This window comes from Thermobia domestica, chromosome 9 (genome assembly GCF_964235325.1).
Source record: "Thermobia domestica chromosome 9, izTheDome1.hap1.1, whole genome shotgun sequence".
Classification (NCBI taxonomy): Eukaryota; Metazoa; Arthropoda; class Insecta; order Zygentoma; family Lepismatidae; genus Thermobia; species Thermobia domestica.
Window position 1 is genome coordinate 174,413,138 of NC_137462.1, and position 21,260 is coordinate 174,434,397.

The 21,260-nt window shown below is 34.6% G+C and overlaps 1 protein-coding gene across 2 annotated transcripts in view; it reads left to right on the forward strand.

The window, feature by feature from the left end:
* Window positions 1-21,260, forward strand: part of LOC145695222 (uncharacterized) — a 65,359-nt gene that overhangs the window by 11,651 nt on the left and 32,448 nt on the right. For both annotated transcript variants that reach the window (XM_081772215.1, XM_081772216.1), the window contains exon 2: window positions 17,224-17,407. In XM_081772215.1, the coding sequence (XP_081628341.1) occupies window positions 17,225-17,407 (183 nt within the window). In that variant the 5' untranslated portion in view covers window position 17,224. The remainder of the gene's footprint in view (window positions 1-17,223; window positions 17,408-21,260) is intronic.

Here is a 21,260-nt window from a genome sequence, read left to right on the forward strand (position 1 = left end):
AAGGAAAAAGAGAGAACTCTTTTCCACCTACTATTAAAACTAATTCACTCGCCTACCTTTAGTGGCTTGTCACTGTGCGTATATCTGCTGCTGGTGGATAAAGGTCTCTCCAACTCTTCCCCACAAATCTATCTTTGACAATATTCTTTTTAAGATTACTCCAAGGTCTTTCTTGATTTCGTTACACCATCTTGTACAAGAACGTTTCTTACGTTACACTTTGTCTCTTGGTATCCAGTCAAAAATTGCTTTTGTACATCGAACATCATTTCTCCTTGTAATATATCAGCCTATGGCAATGGCCTGTCTTTACTTTACTTTCATGATACTTCAATGCCTTTACTTTCATGATAATATCCGTCACTCCTGTTATCTTTCTGATCCGTTTGATTCTATTCCAGGGGCGCGGGGGCTCAGTGGTAAAGTGTTTACCTCTGGTGTTTGGGGTCCCTGGTTCGATCCCAGCTCGCGCCGTGTGGACTTTGTGGTGGACAAACACCGTGCTCGTGGGTTTTCTCGGGGTTCTCCCGTTTCCTCCCACTTCCTTCATTCCGCCATTGCATTCATTTCTCATAATCACCGTCTCCTTTAGCCTAACCGGCATAACCATGGAACGTAAAACTCAAAGATTTAATTTCATTTTCATTTCGATTCTATTCCGTTTTTGCAGGTGATTCCTAACGTACATCTCTCCGGGTCTAAACACTTCCATGCAAGCGTGTAGGCAGAATACTAAGACAGGGGGAGAAAGACCATTTTAAGAAAACTAACTTGAGTTCATTATGTTTATACATATAAAAGGACTGTAAGTTTCAGGGAGGATGAAGGTCATCACAGGGAAGCGCAGTCCCCCTGGTCACCCCGTGGCTACGACCCTGCTATCATGTATGGGAAGTGCTATCAAATGCCGTAAATACTTACTATTTCGTAAATTTGGATTTCAAGAAATATGTATAAACCTCATTGAAACTACTTGCATAACTGCGAGCAAAAGTGCAAGAAATGCTGAAATCATTTTCGTGTTATATTATAAACAAAATCGTTAAAAATAATCTTCTAACACAATTCATCATAAAAGTCAAGCTACTCAGTGGAGTTAATGCAATGGTTTTGCGGAATATACTCAGCCAATAGTCAAGAGCTTACGATTAAGGAATACTTCATAGCCTTAGAAATTCAGAGACAACAAACCAGATAATACTGGACTTCATCACTTGGAAGACATTGTGAGGTCCATGTAACCAATCCGTGTAATATTCTTCCAAAGGATAGTGCTAGTAACTTAATATGTATGTTTCCTTCATGCAATTTTGTAACAAATGATGATAAAATATCAAACCAATTTCTAAAACTAACCTAAGACTAACGTGACGTTACGTAAAATTGTTGTAACAGCAGCAACAAAAAGAACTCAAATTCATCCTATATCAACCTGTTTAGTCTCGAATAAAAATTTGGAATTTCTGCACAGCAAGACAGATCTTCACCGAGGAAATCAATCATTACTAATGATGACGAATTCGTGCACTATATTAACGTAACTCGTTAGTAAAAGTCAAGCTCACATCATCTATACATACTTACTTATCAAAAGGAATTGACACAAATATTCACGATATATGTATAGTATTAATAAGAAAATTTATGTTTCACTGAAACTTAGTAATTGTTTTAGCTTTCTAGACACAAATCGTATAAGTAAAAACATAATAATAATAATAATAATAATAATAAAGTAGCCGTGTTGCGAGTTCACCATGTGAAGGAGCTTGATTTGTATGACATGACATTTTCTTAATCAATATTGAAACCGAATCTAAGAGTAGATTTCTATTACTTCCAATTTTAGAAGATAGATTAGAATGGAGATGAAATATATATCTTTGACACGCTTAATTTTACAGAAAAACGCTTTTCGCCATTTATTACCGTTTTTACTCTACAGCGATCACCGATGAAATCGGAAGTGGTTGATCTCTTCCACTTCCATTTTGAATAAAAGGTTTAAGAGACAAAATTGTACCTGTTTTTATAACAATAAATCGATTCCAAAAAAGTCGTTTTGCGATACCTCTTATTGTTTTTGCTGTACGTACATCAACTGGAAGCTGCAGCGGATTTTTTTTTATCACTCCCAGTATTAATAAAGAGTTAAGAGTAGAGACAAATGCATTCTTGGGATGCTTAATCGATTGTAAGAAAAAAACACTTCTTGCTATCTATTATGTTTCTTGCTCTATAGTGATCAACGTTAAAACTGGAAATCGTTTATTTCTGCCGCTTTCGGTTTTGAATATCACACACCAACGAACTCGTTTCCTAATTTTTGACCTTCTGTGTCCTGAGTAAAGTTGATAAGGAAGCCATCAATTTTTTTTGGAGAGGGGGGGGGGGGGGATTTCTTGTCTTCCAGACGAACGGAAACACAGGGTAAATATATAAAGAGATTTTGATTTGTTAACCAACCTCCTTGAAAACAACAAAAAAATGGAATAGCGGATATAATATACCAGAAGGTCCTAATCTTCACCTTGATTTTACAATACGATTCATGCCGTGATATTCACCCAGGATAAACATTTTTTTTAAAGAAAAGTGCTAATTTGTCAACAATTGTAAGAGAGTTATTCCATCTAGAGTGGTACTAATTACAGGATAGAACAGAGATATTGTTTTCTTGTAAATAATATTAGCAGCAGCAAAACTTCTTGCATTTATCTGTATTAGCTTATTTACTTTCGCGTAAATCTGTTGTTTTCTGTTATAAATTCTGTAATTTTTTGTAAACCTTATTAATGTTAGCGTTTTCCTTCTTTTCCCTTATTAAAAAAAACTGATTTTGATATCTTTTCTAGTTGACGATTGGTGTAAATTATAGATCGCTCAAAGAGAAACATAATAAAAGATCAACATAACATTCATCAGGTTCTAAGAATCAAATACAGCTGAAGAACACAGAGAGTTTTAGTCTCTTTTCAGCACCAAGACTATACGAGACGTCAAATTACAGTTTAAGATAAAAACCGAGCCACCATAATTGGTTCAAATTTAAAGGCTTTCTCATCGAGAATCAAACCGGAACCCTGAGCACTAGCCAAGCTGAGAGGAATTAAGATCATTTTGTTCCATACTGAACACTTTGTATTTGTTTATTTGTTTGCTGTTTAACATCTATTTTCAGCATCAGGGCTATATAAGACGAAACTTATAACTTAACGTGGGATCCGAACAACCATATACTACCACCGAAAGTCGAACTCGATCTCCCGCACCAATGTTGAGTATGTTAATAATTAGCAACGAAAGAGGTCTATTATGTATTATTTTTTGCTTTGCAAAAATATCATTGCCACAAATTTTATTCAACTATCCATAGTTGATCTAGGAGTACAACCAAGTGTGCAACACTAGGTTCGTAAGCATAAGACATAGGTGGAGCCCTATTTAAGAGATGGATGATTTTATGACATCTTTTTACTGGCCATTCTATTACTTTACTTCCTTTCCCATTCTTTGTTGTAGCGTAAAGGGTAGAACCGCGAAATATAAAACTCAAACAAAATGTGAAAATAACTTATCATATTCGTGTTCACGTCCTTATGTATGGGAAACCCAAATAACTTCACATGCTGCTGTCTTCTGACTCCACCACTAGACAAAGATGGCATTAGAACTAGAATATGGATCAGAACCATTAGTATAATAACATTAGTGTTTACTAAAGTGTGAAAATATGTCTCTTTATGATAAAGTAAATCAAGGTTTATTACTTTTTGAAATTCTATGTGCAAATGATGTGAAAATGAGAGGAGGCAATAAATTCTTCAGTTTTTTCACTTCCTTTCATTTTTAAGATGTTATTTGTGTTAATGGAAACTTCTATTTCTCGTGTGAATCACAGTGCGTTCAGTGCTTAGATTTCCTGACACTGAATGTATTGTGACTGAATATTAAATGCGTGAACAAGTGTCAAATAATATCGAACATAAACGTTATTACCTCATTAGCATTAAACAATGACATGGATGATGATTATCTATGTAGGTTGTGCTCAATTGGTAAGCCAACACACATGCGGTGAAGCCACGCCTACATAGCAAGCTGCTCCGTCATAAAAAAAAAAAAAGTAGTATTTAGGTGGAACACAGAAGAAGATTCAGCAGACGATTATTTTAAATGAGTGTATCGAAAATACAGAATGTCACTGTAGGAGTACTTACGTGTGTCACTGTTTAGGACTATATACGTCACTGTTAAGACTGTATGTGCTACTGTTACGAGAAATCGAACGACAGTAGATTCAATTTGCTACTTAACATTGTGTGTATTTCTCATATATGAGTACATAAATAAATAATCTATTTTAGCATGATAACAACTATCAATTGCGTCACATTTGACAACTGACGACATGTTTTTTGACGCCATAAAAATTAGTTTCTTCTCGATTTTGTCGAAAAAAAAACGCATTAGAATTGACCCTTAAGCATGTAAGTTTATTCAACTCAGTGGGATATATCGATTGTTACATGCTGTGTCTTTGAACAACACGAGATGTATTGAAATGGTAATAAGATTTACAACACGGTGCACAAACTCGACAACGCTGCAGCCACCACCTTCACATGACTCAGTACAAGTTTCAACTTGCTTTAATTTTTTACCTAATTGTTGAGAGTGTCTGAAGTGGTGTTCGCGTATGGTACGTTACGAAAATGGACAGGCAAAAATGGAGTTTAAGTAACATTCTACCCTTAAATCTTGTGAAAAACTTGGCAAATCCGCTACTATGACTTGCAAAAAGTTACGAAGAGCTTATGAAGAACATTCCTTATCCAGAACATGAGTGTTCAGATGACACAAGACCTTTTTTGAAGGCGGAGAACACCTTCAGCTTCAAAAAAAAATTAAATTAAAATAAAATAAAATAAAATAAATAAATAAAATGACGATGGGGAAAGAGTGAAGTCTCTTGTAAAGTCAGATCGTCGATTGGCGGTGAGAATAAACAGCAGTTAGTTAAATTTGAACGTGTTTACCGCTCATTAAATTTTAACTTAGAATTTGGACATGAGAAAGTTGTGCATCAAGATGGTTCCAAAGCACTAGGTCACATGGCAGTCTCCATCGGGGCATTTTTCGCAGTATTTTGTGATTCCTCAGCTCTCTATTCGCCGGATCTCAATTCATATGACTTCTTTTTATTGCCCTTGCTTAAACACTACTTGAAAGGGCACCATCTTGGCACTTGGGATAATATCGAAGAGAGCGTAATCGACGAACTGAAAGATATCAGAAGAAGGCTTCCAGTACACTTATGAAGAGTGAAAACAACGCCTTCATCGCTAAGTAGCTGCCCAAAGGAACTATTTTGAAGTAGATTTGTAAAAATAATAAAATTCATAGTTTAAAAAAATGTATCATTACTTTTCTATCACACCTGGTATATATTATAGTTAAACAAGTATTATAATTTCAAAGCTAGTCATAATTTTGGGGTATATCTCCTTAATTATATAGTATATTAACTTCTTACTAGTCCATAATGAGAAATTTGATTAGTGTTTGACTATTAGAGTATCAGTTTCATATTAATACATGACGTGGTTGTAGTCAGCAAAAATATATATTACAGAGATGGTTTATCTCGATTTCCTTAAAAACTGTGCTTGGGTGTTCATACTCACCCGCATTATTTTCTTTACCTCGATGAGGTCTATCATTTCGCATATCTTTTGACATTTTTTTATCCGTTAAATCCGAATAATGTTGTATAATTCGCTTATGAACTTGTTTGTTTCAACACCGAGACTATATGAAAAGTGTACCTAGTTTTACGTAGTATCCATACTACATGAATTTCAACCAAGAAACAAATCCTATTCTCGCACAAGAAACGCGAGTCATGACAAAGGTCACCCATAATCTGTGCGATGTGACTTGAGTTCTATGAATTTTTCAGCATTTTTTTTTTATCAGTTTAAAAACAGTTCATTCTACTTCATGGAAACAGAAAATTTTACACAATACAAAGAAATCTCTCTCTCTCTCTCTCTCTCTTCGAATTGCAGTTTCAAATATTGTCTATGAGGGCATTTTATGTCTGATGAATGTCAACTAGCGTTAATTTGCAGTTTTCTCGGCTGCTTTCCACTTCTCAATATGTCTATAAACTTCTTCCTATAGAAGACTCTTTAATATCCATTAAGACCACAGAACGACCAGCTTTCTCTATTGCTGTCGAAAACTGTTTACCATCTCTGACCTCCTTATGTCTTCAGGTCAACAGGTTATCCTTTTAATGTTTTCTGTACTTCAACTTACGTTACGTTGATATTTCTATCTCCTCAATGGCATTTGAACATAAAAAAAAAAAAACAGTTCATAATGTAATTCATATAATTGACAAAAGCTCCATAATCCTTTTTTTGAAAACCCTTACTCAGTTCCTATATGAATAGATATTATAGTCTCACGGAACAAGTGTATTTGATTGGCATTTTCTTTTCGTATTTCTTAATTCATACGAGTAATGAGTTTACATCGAATTTTGTTAAATTGGGGATATCTACGATGAATTTGGGAGTTATATATATCTGAGCTTTCGGCATCTAAGGCCATTTTAGCCCGTCAAGCACTGCTTTATAACTCAATAGAATTCACACCACAGTTTGGCAATCTTCTGCTATCAGTATGAATAAGGTAAACTTATCATTTTCTTAAAACAGAAGAGTGGTTCGCACTCATGGTAATAAGGCATTTACGATGTTTGTCGATGTTTGTGTTTTCCTCAACGAGCGTTCAACTACTCAATGTTTGATCATTGTGTTGATGAGACTCCAATTTGCCACTGGTAATCCTTTGGTTTTTACTCTACCATACACACTTGTACTGTTCTTTGTATCACTACTGTATCTCGATCTGTCTCTTTTATATACCCAGAAGTACTTTGGTACCCAATTGTGGCTTGGCTTTTAGTTTCCCCTGCTACTTTTTGCCGGAAAGACTGCTTTCAGTCATTTAGCCGTAGTCTAGCGGTATACATAAAGGAGCAGCAACTCAGCGTGCTTGTTCTTGACAGCCATTTCAACCTGAATCCCTTTTCTAACTTTTAGTTTAACATATTACTTGTTACTAACGTGTATTCTGTGATTTATGGCAATGGTTGTACAGTGGCCAACAAGTTGTTTTCTTCATTCGATTCCCGTTAAGAGCACTGGTATTTCAGTGTTGACCCAGCGTGGTGCAGTAATTGACCTACTATGTAGCGAACTTTGATGGAAACACAGAATCAGAAAACCAGAAATAATTGACATGATAGCTGATGTGCTGATCACACATCATCATCTAACCAAGAGTCATCCAGCCGGTAGCAAGCATTTTCGTTTAGTATTTCCTATATTATACGTAGAACCAGCTCTTCAGTAGGTTTAGAGCATTTGTTGTTATATCAGAAACACGTGCTCCTTTGATATATGTAGGTTATCCATATTGCGTCTTTTAATCAATGTGGGTGTATGTGTCTGGTTCTTAAACCTGTCTTAGAATGAAAAAATAGAGAAAGTATTAACTTGATAGCCACTAGACCAGCGGGAAAGGCAGCTAAGATTTTGTTTCCATCCAGCCTTTATTCTTGATTTTCAGTTTATCATAAAAAGACCTATGAGAAACAAAATTTTAGTTTTCGTAATTCATTGAATTTTCTTTGATTCAGTTAAGTACGTCGCTTGTGTTGACATAAAAATTAAATCAGAGCCAGTAACAACTTCAGTGTGTCGCAGCAGAAAGAAGTGAGATTTTAACATGGGATTCAATTATTTTCCATTGAACAAAATAAACAATGATTTCTATAAACTATTAATTTGAAGACGTATAAATGTACAAGATAATGGCATATTTGAATTGATGCTGATGTTTTCCTTTAATTTTGAGAAGTTTTTTGAGAACAATCTTATGGAAAAATAATAAAATTTCTCATGAACAGTGTATGTACGTCCATAGAATGTAAAGGATATCCCATACGCCCGTTAGTTAGGTCATACATGAGAAAACAACGAATATGTTCAGTGCTCACCTTTATGCTGGACAAGAAGTCCAACACAAAAGTGCCTCTCTTACGAATCTCGCGCATAGAAATTAACCCGACACGCATGCACGATGATGAGGAATGTTCAGAATCTTTCACCATGGCTTTCAGTCTTTTTCCCATAAGTAAGAACTGAGTGAAGTGAGAAATTACAGAGCGCTTGTACCCACACATACTATTATTTATTACCTGTAACAGAAGAAATAATATACATACATTATACACTTTTCACAGATCCTGTAATTACAGTAGATGTATTATGTTTTTCTCCAATGGGTCCCGATTTATGAAATACTGTATAGAATAATTATATTAGCATTTTTGATTTATGTTGAACATGTACGTCTATAATTTAACACTTTATATATATATATATATATATATATATATATATATATATATATATATATATATATATATATATATATATATATATATTGCTATCACAGGAAAAGTTAAAATTTGTACTGGAAATTGACCCTTTTTCTATTGCAATCTTTCCCGAGGTATTGCTGATTAAGTATGGAAAATATTAAGAATTGTTCTGCAACTAACTTTTAAGTTACTTATGTTGTCTACCTTCACATTTTGGTTTCTTTCTCCTTCTTTCTACTTGTGTACCTCCGAACTTTGTGACTATTTTGATTACACTCACTATTAGAAATGCAATTAAAACACCATACTTTAAATATTGCTAATTTCCTCATTATAATTTTATGCAACACGTGGTTCAAAGCCTCAATATGACAAATATTCATACATAGGCTATCATTATGAAAGGATACCAGATTGCATTAATTTATTTTTCTGTAAAAAATAATTATTATCTACCAGTATACAATTACGTATCTTATGTTGAATCTAGTGATCTGCTAATAGTTTTGAGATAGTCAAACTTCAAAGCAAGTTAAAATTAAATGATTAAATAAAAAGTAATTATTATGAACGTCACTTTACATGACGATTATTATTATTATTATTATTATTATTATTATTATTATTATTATTATTATTATTATTATTATTATTATTATTATTATTATTATTATTATTATTATTATCATTGTCAACTGTGTTTACTATAAACTCCATAACGCTACAGAGCCTTTGAAATCTCCATCCTCTCTTTTACTATAATATATCGGTTCCTTTTTTATTTACCACTATTTCTGGTTTTCAAGATGAAGTTTGCTACCGTTTAATTAATTATGCTTTCTAATTGTTTCACAATGATGCGTCAACATCGAAAATTTTGTCCTCAACAAGGAATCATGCCAGGATAACATACTGTGTATATCTGTATCTACTGTATACAAGAAAAGAAGATGCAAGCTGTGTAATGGGTATCAACCAAGGGTGTCCATGTTGTGGTTTCCAAGGGGGGGGGACAAACATAAGCAACGTTTCAAATTTTGCTGTAACTAATGTAAAAATTCTATAGGGTTTTCGATATTCCCAAGTACAATTTCCTCTTAGGGGGCAAGCGCCCCACCTTGCCCCCCTGATGGGCGCCCTTAGTATCAACTACACTGAATTCAAGCCGCGGTCGAGCCCACGTTAATACTAGGGTTGTCCTACATAACCTCGGGGCTGCCGATGATGTAAAACGTAAAAACTCAAACCAAAAGAGGGGTATAACTTTGTTCATGTGCATTCAAGAATTACATATTGTTTACTACTTTCTATTTGTGGCGCAGAAATAGTACTCAGAAACTTGTCGTTACCGGAAAAATTTCAGTACCATGTGAAACTACGTGTACAGTGTATTTTTCTTTACATGACAAATTCTGTGCCTCATTATTGTACGCGTAAATAAAAGTAAATATGAGACACGTTTAGAGTTATAAATTTATTGGCCTGTTGTTCATGATGAAAGAAGGGAAGCCTTTCTAATATTGCGTTGGTTTGTTGAGTGACGGATATTGTGTTGCTTCTGACAATAATAAAACAATAATACTTTGTCTAGGCTTGACTATGTTAGAAGACAATGAATGATCTTTAGTTCCACCACCAATTGTCAGGCAAACTTTTGTTGATGTCTCAAAAAAAAAAAAAAAAAAAAAGTGTTCATTGTCATTCATTGTGTATAGCTTTGTATAATACAGTATATTAGTTTGGTGCAGCGTGTGTCAAGGGCTGGAAATTAAGCAGGTCGTGTTATTGTATGAGTCGAGAAAAAGTTAGCGCATCGCCGACCGAGAGAGAATAATTACGAACGTCGTGACGCCTGTGGCAACGAGGGCTTGTCGGAGCTCCTGCTCTGGAAAAGACTCAGAAGCACATTGTTACCTTACGGAAGTGGAGCGAGAAGTCACTCAAATACACTCTCCCTTCCCTTTTTTGATTCTGTACGCGAGATAATGTCAAAATTCAGAAGCCTTTCTTTGCTCGTAATAGGTTACTGTAACTACTGTGCATTTTTTTCACTTTGTTCTTTCCACAATGCGGAACATTCTGTAATTTCTAAAGCGTATGAGTAGGGGGCAAGGTGACTCAGTGGTAGAGCGCTTAACTCTGGTGCCTGGGGCTCCTGGTTCGATCCCTGTGCAAGTAAGTTTCTGGTGGATAACTCGTATCCGTGGGTTTTCTCGGGGTATTTTCCTTTCTTCCCACATTGTCATTCCACCGATTCTTTCATCATCATTCACTTTCCTTAAACAACCGTTTTCCTTAGCCTAAAGGCCATTTTCTTGGGAAATTAAACTGAAAGATTTCATTAAATTTCATTTAAATTGTATGAGTAATATTGACGACATGAAACCTGAATCAATTTGAAAGCACTGCCAAACTTTCACAGTGTTTAGTTTAATATTATAATTAACAAATTTAAACTTTCTTATTACAATTTTAAGTACACAAAGGGGTGAATGCGTCCGATACATTCTACCTTTTATAGTGCCCTTCAAAAAATCTGCTTATAAATGAAAATAAAATGAATAAATTTCCCTTAAAAATTTTCATTATTTTTCTGAAAAAATACCTAAAAATAACACGTATCGTGTGAATTTTTGCTGGTGATAATTTTTTAAGACGCATGTAAGATTGGTTACCCTAAAGTGACAGCTATATTGTCGGTATAACGTAGCTGTATTCTGTGACCAATATCAAACTAAAACAGCACTTTCGTTTTAAGAATTTTTATTTCAAAATTCTGTGTTACGTTATAGTTAAGATCGGATGAGGAAAACAACACATATCTATAAATGACATAATACCCTCCTCTCTGACCAATTGATATGACGGCCTCTCAATATTCGTTCCACAGCACATTTCATAGAGTTAGTCTATTTCCAGATACACACATCTATTAGCAGTTAGCTATTTAGTAGTCATGTAGAAGTTTAAATAGTTGCGTTACAAACAGCAAATATTTGAATATGCCTCAAACTTTGTTTTTGTTTCTGATTAAGAATCACGCGTAATTAAACTAAAACTTGAATGATGTTTGAAGAAAATATGAATTCCGAATACCACTCAAATATGGATATATTTGTGTTAGTGTTTAAAGAAATACAATATTCTTAAAAAATATATATATATGATAACTGTGTTCTCGCTTCAGTGGTCAAAAATTGAAATTCATTCAACGTACAGAAAAAAAAGAAGATTAGAAGATACATCTTCGTTGCGTGTATGTTCCTTGTGAGAATACAAATTTCAATTAATATTGGTCCATATGATTATGTGTCATATTTTCGATACCTGAAGTTTACCATGAACTAATATTCTCGTTTAATTTTGCTTCTTTGAAAAAATACATTCATCCATCACACTGTTTATTGTCATCCATCAAATAGTCATCATTTACGTACTTTTCATACGGTGTTTCTGATGTGATCTAGGTGAAGTCAGTTTGTGCGGGACAACATCGTATATGCGCTCTCATGTTATTCCTTACTCTTTCATGTCACACATTTCCATTTTCCTTCCGTCTGTTTTCGCCTTCAGGGCAAATCACACAATATCACACAAATTTTAGGAAATAAATAGTTTAATACTGAGGAGATGTTATTAAAAGAACTAGTTGTTTGCTTCCAAGACCTTTCATATTATGCAGTGCCAACAATAATAACGTACTGTACTGCCCACCCAAATTTTTGTTGTATAACAAAAGACTGGAAACTGGTGTTAACTCGCTTAAAATGTTTTTTTTAAGCTATTCCCTATTTTTTAAAGTTGTGCGTAGAGTAATGAAAACTCTTAAGGCTCTTATTTATTAAATCCACCCTAATTTTTAAAACAAATTTTACTGAATAACATAAAAATAATAAAATATCAAAAATGTAGAAAGCAAAGTCAGACATAGTATCTACAAACGTTTTAGATGTACTAACAATTATTGCCAAGACCTTCTGTATAGTGTATACATTTGTGTGTCCAACAACTCTTTCATCATAAACTGTGCACCCAAATTTCTAATTTATAAGCAAAAGTTTGCAAATGGTTATTGTTGATCTATTTAGGGAATGTTAGATACTTTCCAAGGGATATCAATTACATGAAACCAATATTGATAACCTAACAACAAATTATATGAAAGATTTGAATTTATTATTACGTTCCGTAAATGTAGATATTTGTCTTAGAGTGACCTCACAACTACCCAAACAATTACGCGCTAATAATATAGTGATACATTTATTATACGACGTTAGTATATTCATGAGGTAGTGATTCTATTACTAAAAGAGATCAAAGCAAACATACAAGAGTACATATTAACTTGAGTATAGATTCTTCCAACAACGTGATCATACAAGAGAGTCCTGAGAATAATATGATTTTTTTTTTTCACAGATTCATAACAACTAAAACTTCCTGTGTACAACCTTTTTGCCACCTTGGGCCCAGTACAAAAACTCTGTAACGTTTTGTGCCTGTTCCAAGTCCCAACAGTTATTAGCTTATTTAATGACATTTTCTAGAAACTGCCTAGCTTATTTTCTACACTTTTTTAATATTCTTTGTTGTGTTTAACTTATTTTCTTTAACTTAAAAAGGTGGGGTGAGCTTAACAGAATGTTTCATTTTATTTCTATGTTTGTCTTTCTTTTCGATATTCGCATATTATATCATATTCTTGCAATTATCAAGTAGAAAATACTGCTCCGGATCACACTGATATATAAAAAGTATCAATGAGACTAGACAGAATTTTTGTGCTCTTTCAATACAACCAGACACTTTCCATAATGAGACATCACTTTCACCTTGCCTTCTCGAGACAAAACAGTCTCAATTCTCATCTCATAGGCAACGTTACCAATACACATCGCTAACATCTTGATAATACTTGCCTAACATCTTAATGAGATAACCTTCCTGTATCACAAAGGTCTGTTGTTTTGTTGTAGAACATAGGTTTCCAATATTTCGGATCAGATTTTTTCCCTTTGTAAACTCCAAACCTACGGTGCGGTGATCCTGGTTCGATTCTCAACCAAGTAAATTTGTGGTGGACAACATCGTTTCCGTGGGTTTTCTCGGAGTACTTCCATTTCCTCCTACTTTCTCATTCCACCAATTATTTCTCATCATTCACTTGCGTTAATCACCACCTCCCTTAACCTAAAGGGCATAATCGTGGAGCATTAAACAGAAAGATTTTGTAAACTCCATGTTCCTTTTGCTGGATTCTGTTTCATGGTATTATTTCAGGTTCTCTTTGATACAAGCTAGTGTTGTGAGGAATGCCCTATTTTTGGAAGATGAACTTACATGATATTTTCTGCACTTACTAAGTGTATAGGCAGGATTAAAATACCGGTGTGATTAGGTATTGCATAAGAACGAGAACGTAAAGCAAAAAGAAATAAATAAATAAATCCATGGTTTTACCCCTCTTGTTATCTAGTATCATACACATATTTAGTTAAAGAATCACAACGTTCTTAATTTGTACTGTAACTATCTTTGATTCGTAAGGCTCATGAGATTCATTTTTATCTGTTGAATAATTAATTCTCATCATCTTCCTTAGCTTACTGAAACTTCCTTGTAGGTATATGGTTAGAATAGGTCCCTTATTCACGGAAAACCCGGGTTCGACTCCCGGTGGTAGCTCATACGGTTAAAATCCCACGTAAAGCTAAGTCTAATACTTTATATAACATCGGTGATGAAACGGAACGTTCAACTCCAAATCAATCAATAACTTTTAAACTATATTATAAAAAGTTTCAGTAGTTTGTGCCCATAGTCGTAACTATGACCCATCGTAACTTAGTAACTAACGCTGTCATCTTTGGTGCGAGTGGTACCGGGTTCGATTCCCAGTGGAAAGACTCAGTCAAAAATAGTTTAAAGGCTTTTTTAGCTATCTTGAATGAAGTTTTCCTGGGTTTTCCTCATTTACACCACGTAAATGCCAGGGTGATACCTAGCATATAGACCCCAGGCCGTTTCATTCCTTTCCTTCCCTCGGATAGTGTGATCGCCGAGGGATGCCATCTCTCATAGGTGAAGGGCTAACATGACTATAGATGCCAAAAGCCCAGAAATCTAATTCCCATAGTCAACACTAGAGGGAGAGTAGAACACAATTGTCCCCCTAGAATACAATTGGATTTACCTGTGCCTCCTTACTGACCTTTTTCACTTCCCCAGTTTCGGAATTGATTACGAGAATAGACGAGGTAGGAGATGTTGATGAAATACGAAACAAAATAGAGCTCTTCTAAGGCGTACTTTCCGAGACGAGACATCACTTATATGACAATTTCACAAGACAATACAATTTCAATTCTTGCCTTGCAGGCAACTCTATTTAGAGCCATTCCTATGAAAGAATGTTTCAAGGTCTCAGTAGTTTCGTACTTAAAGAAGTGTGTTATGGATTTTAACATTCTGGTGAACTTGACCGTGGAGCGCGTGCCTAAAAGTAGAGAGAAAAAGAAGAAAAGTCAGTGGAGGAAGCTTTGAGTTGGCTAAACACTAATTTCGCTGATTATTATCAGCAATCATTGTCTTGTCAATTTAGTAGATTTAAAAAAAATCGAAGCGATATTTATCATGCTTAATAACATTACACGCAAGAATACACAAAACCGCTACAACAAGAAACTTTCTTGTTGTAAACCGACCGAAGCGTTGCAAAAATTTCTTTCGTATCGAAGAAAAGAAGCTACTTTCACATTTTTACATTTCTTTTTATTTCTCAATTAAAGTCACCAGTTTGTGAAAAAATTTTAGGTCATGGTCTTTTTAACAACTTCTACAAAATCATTTACAAACTCGTAAATTCCTTTATTAATCATAATAATTATGCTATTTATCAACAACAACAACAACATATGTCTATTTCGTGTATTTTGATATCAGTTTGTAAATGAGTTGTTTGCATTTATATATACATCTCTATTTATAAATGTTACAATCTTTTTTATTTTTAACATTTAGTGCTTGCTTTCAATTGCTAATGTGGTCATAGTATTTCTTGAAGATACTATAAAACAGATGAAAGTATTTAAAATATTTAATTGCTTCTGGAAAATTAGAAACGTTACAATAAATTAAGCACATAATTAGAATATTAAATGTTTGCCAATTCAGTAAACAAAGATATTTTTAAATACTATTTACTCTTTTTAGCTTGCATATTACATAAAAGCACAGAAATACAATAGAACTGTATCTAGTTGGATCTCATAATTGTCTCGTAATAATTATCCTAGATCAGGGAATATCAACTTTATATGACTGAAGTTACGTTTTACCACTGTCCCTATATTATTCTCAATCAATTGTAAAAATGAACTCTCTCAGTTTAACGTCCTTGCGGCTAAGTGTGACGGATGATTGAAGAAGTGAATGATGGCGAAATAATTGGTGGAATGAAATGTGGGAGGAAAAGGGAGTACCCCGAGAAAACCCACGGACACGATGTTGTCCACCACACACTTGTTTAGCTGGGGATCGAACCAGAGACCCCAGGTACCAGAGGTGAGTTCTCTATCATAGAACCACCGTGCCCCCCCCCCCTCTCGATCAATCGTAAAACAATAATGGTCAACCTTTTGGACTAATGGCATATAAAATGTGCTTTACATAGCGAAATACATTGCTTATCATATTGCAAATTTTGTATAAGAGTAACTTGAAAAATAATAAAGATGAGCATAGAAAAATAAGAATGAATCGTTATGTTAAGATAATTTTGAAACAAAACATTCGACTACAGATAATTCCGAGTACCTCTTTCTAAAATAAAAATTCCCCTAGTTAAATTTGTAATTAAGAATATTTAGACTAAATTATCTTTCAAGGTAGTCTAAACATCACATAAAATAATTAGTTTTTCTGTTTCCTTAAGATGGTTACAATGACGTTCAAGAATAGTCTTTCTGCAAACATAAGAAACGTGTAATCCATTGCAACTTTGAAAACAATATTACAAGGTTGTACCTTTAATTTTGAATCTTGCAAGTAATCCAATTTTGTGCTCATTCCTGACTTCTTCCAGAAATATACTTTTGTTTGTTTGTTTATTGAAGTTCAGTGTCTTTTTTCAGCACCGAGGCTATATGAGACGTGTTGACCTACAGTTTAAGGTGGAATCCGAAGCAAAGTATTGTGATTAGTTGTGATCAATATACCCGGGTCTCATCCAGCAAAGACGCTCGCGCTAGTGACTAGATTAGTAGGAAGATTAATACACTTTTGTGTGATATCCTTTATAGTTGTGTGATATCCTTTATTAACACCAGTATAGTTACCCAAGAGACGAGACAGGACAGAAATAGATTCAGTTTCTGACAAGAGACATCGCTTTCACGACAATTTTCCGAGACGAGGCAGCCTTAACTGTTCTTTCGTAGGCAACCTTAGAGATCTAATATCTTTGAAGCACACACACTAAACGTTTAACGCTTCATCTGGTTATTCAACAGTGTTGTTTATCAATATTACGAAAAACTTTAAGCTCAGGATAATAAAACTCGTAGTCGCTCTTCTTTCTCCTTCTAGAATGCTCTTGATAAATGTTGTAGATTATTTTTTGTGCTTTAAATGTGTAATTGCAAATATTCTGCAAATGGATATGTGTAAATTATTTAGTAAAAAAAAGGATTGATATTATAACTTTGCCATTAGAAATAACTTGGTAATACGTGCATTAATTGTTGCTTTTTGTTTCACAGGATGCACAAGCAAACAATCGGTTGGTTATTTCTTGGGCTGATAGCGACGTCGAGTATAGCACCCGTTCTCTCGTATCCCAGCCACCAATCGCAGGCTGAGGCCAGGAAATTCGCGGAGAAGCCCAATGCCAGCAAAAAGGTGGTCAGCGACAATGACCTTGACCTTCAAGGCAATCAAGTACAGGTAGGTCATCTCATGTCCTAAATTGATGGTTCTCTATTTGTGACATGTTTTTCAGCTTGAGAAAACATTCCGTCCCTTTCTGTATGTAGGATGTCCATTTGCGAAGATTTACTTTTGTGATATTTCGGAAGAAGTTTCCCACAGTCGTTAATGGACCGTTAGGTGTATAACCTCCTTTCTATTAAAGACGAAGCCTGAAGTCGCGTTGTTGTTCCGGTGTTGCTGATACTGAACCTCACAAGATTGGTCACTTTGTTTTATTTCTGTAGCTTGAGACCCAAATTTAAATCGCTTCCGGGAGGATTGTATTTTTCGAGTAGGTTTCATGCTTTTCATTGCAAAACACTATTTATTTTTATATGCAAATTTAACTGCGAATACTATATTGGGTCTTATGGGACCTGTAACGCGTAACTCTTCTTTTTAACTGGAAATGGACAAGAAAGCATTAATTTAGGTGGTCGATTTTTCAGGGACACTTCCGTTCATTCGCATTGGATGAGAAGAAAAGCATGGACTACAGTAGAGATGGCAGTTATTGGAAATCAACATCAGTATGTGCTAATTATTATTACTGCACACGATACTAACTCCAAAAAAGAACACTGTTTTCAATAATGGATTGCAATTTCACAGAGGGTTTTACACAATTTTCACTCATGGTATTGTGGTTTCAGAGAAGATCTTAACACACCTTTGTCACTTAGTTGGACTATTGATTTCACAAACACGGAACACACTACTTTCACCATCATACTAATACCATAAAAATTATTACATCCTACACCACTATTCACTTATGGCAACTTCATAGAAGTCCTAATACACCAATTTCACTAGCTAGTAAATTCAGAAAAATATTAGACTATGAAATAAAATTTCTAGTTTTGCTTCCCACAAACATATCCTTTCTCCTAAAGAAGACGGATGGTTAATTTAAGTAAATGATTACGACGTAATCTGTGCAACTATAATGTGGAAGGAAACAGTAGAACCCGGAGAAACCCACGGACACTATGTTATCCACCATAAACTCGCATATCCTGGGATCGAACCTGGGACCTCTATCATCAAGAGTAAGCGATCTCCCTGCTAGCATGCTCTTGATATGCACTATGGTAACACTATTTACGGTAAATATAGTTTACTATTGACTAAAATGAACAGAGGCACTATTCAGTTGCATAGTAATAAAGTGGTCTAATGGCAGTACCAAAAGCTGTACTTAGTACTCGCGAATGTCTGGTTGTGTTGGTGCTTGTTGTTCAAAATGACCCTCATCCAAGAGCGCACCCACAGGGGTCAATCGGGTTCTGACCTCCCCTCCGTCAAACTTCCTAACACAACATACATTTGTACACTTTCTAAGTACAATTATATTTGTATAACACGAAAATGTGACGATTTATATAGCTTGAAAATGTGACCTTATACTTCATCGGTACTCGTTCTCTTATAAAAACAATGTATTTCTATCATTTTTTTTCCTGAAAATATAGGTGGAAGTATTTTACAATTACTTATCGTCTTTTCGGGTTCGGAATGATACCCGTTTAATACAACACAGACGTAGTAGCTTATAGTATTGAACTCCCCCCTAAACCTTGGACCCCTTCCAGCAAATATTTCTGGGTGCGCGCCTGCCCTTATCAACTTATTTTTCTCAGCAGTTACAAGCTGAAATTCTTCCCTTTTTCAGACTGAGGCAGATGCCGATAGCTTCGTTGATTATACATTTCATCTCTCAAATGTTTGATTGAGGGTGCTAGCCACTTGAATACGAATACGAAAAACTGTTTCTATTGATTTCTAAGTAGTAGGATGTTTTAACATGCATTTGTGTACTTCCGGGTTCAGATCCAGCTGGAGTCTGAAGTTCTAATTATTGATACTTATCTAGTCTTATCTGGGAACTAAAAACAGACGTTAAACTACAAAAAAGCAAACATCACGTTAAAAAGCAAAGAAAGAATGAAATTAAATATGTCCCATGGTTATAAAGAAGAGAAACTAAAGGAAAAGAAAGATAGGAGAACGTAGGAAGGTGCAAGTGAAAGACAATGGAAGAATTATACTAATAAAGTGGGGGAAACTGGAGAACTTCGAAAAAACTCACAGACACGTCAAGTTTCACTTTTTGTGTCCTGCTTCCTTATGCAAAGGACAAGGAGACTCCGAACAGCCGATTCATTTGACGGATGCACAGATCCTCATACAAGATCAGTCCTCGCTATATAGGCCGTTCCTCATCACACTACCTCGCTTCCAAGAGAACTAGATTACAGGACATATCACAACCCCTCTCCACGAACACGATGTATCTTCAACAAATTTATAAAACATATGATCGAACCACGATCCTCTCGTCAGAAGTGAGCGTTCTCGTATTGAACCACTGTCCCCCGAAATACAATCATATGTTTCCATATAAAGTGAATCTTAAAACTGAACAAAATTAAATACTTGATTCAATAAACGTTACACAAAAGGCATAGTTGAAAATATTATAGGCAGGTCCTATGCATTTTCAGAATAAGGTAAATGCAAAACATTTAATATATTACGAATATGAAGTAACATTTCTTGTAACACTCATAAATATAACAATTAATATTTTCACTTACTTGAGAAAAGACAAAGATACTAAAGTTTCTTTGCAGCATATTACAAAACATATTTTCCGAGCGTAGTGTATGTATATAGAATGAATTCAGTTCAATGCAAATTGCAATTGTACATTTAAATTTATGCAGCCAGCCAAACTTTGACGCAGTGTGGGTTGCATAATCGTCTGAATAATACTAGTCATGGTTGATGTGTATAGAGGAAGGACGGTTACTAACGAATGAACCACTTCTCTTCATTGGCACAAAATTGCACCTAATTGTTTGTTACACGACGCAACAACGCACTTCTAACGTATATAATTAACAGAATGATTTCAAATATTTTTAATAAAATATGTAAAGAATGGAAAATTAAGTAACATTTAGTTTACATAATAAACTTAATTTTAAAAATCAACTTTAGAAAAATAAATAGTTTTAGTTACATTTTAATATTAATCTTTTTGCATATGCAATGTAGGATATTTATGATGTTATAATCTTTGCTTAACTTTTTTTTTAGTATCTAAGTTAGTTTATACACATTTCTTGCTTTTTGAACTCGATGACGCTGTATACTAGTCATATGAATACGTATTTCTACTTCTTTTTGCACAAGCTCATACTATGTTCCAAAAAATTGTAAAAACATTTTTTGTAATACTATTTACATTGTTTTGAAGTTTCACCAAGTGAATTACATTAAATATATTATGTCTGACCCTAAGGACTTCTTTTATATTAATTGTGTTTCCTTTCTTAGAAGCCAGGTTCGATCAAATAAAAACATATAGCCAGGTTTTCGTGGGAAAATCCTGTAATATGATAATGGAAGATTAGAAAAATAACGAGTTTAAGCTTTCCCATAAAGGAATTAGGTTTTCCTTTAGGGCCGCGGTGGCTCAGTAGTAGAGCGTTCCCCTTTGGTGCGTAGGGTCCCCAGGTCGACACCCGCTCACGTCATGTGAACTTTGTGGTGGACAAACATCGTGTGCGTAGATTTTCTCGGAGTTCTCCCGTTTCCTTCCACTTTATTCATTCCACCATTTTCATTCATTTCTCATCATCGCCGTTTTCTTTAGCCTATACGGCATAACCATAGGACGTAAAACTTTCACTCAAAGATTTCATTTCATTTCATTTTAGGTTTTCTTTCTTTCTGAACGGTATTCACCTTTTTTTGAAAAGATTTTAAGATTAAATATTCTTGCTGTGGGCGTATTAAGTAAAGTAACAAAGCGTGCTGC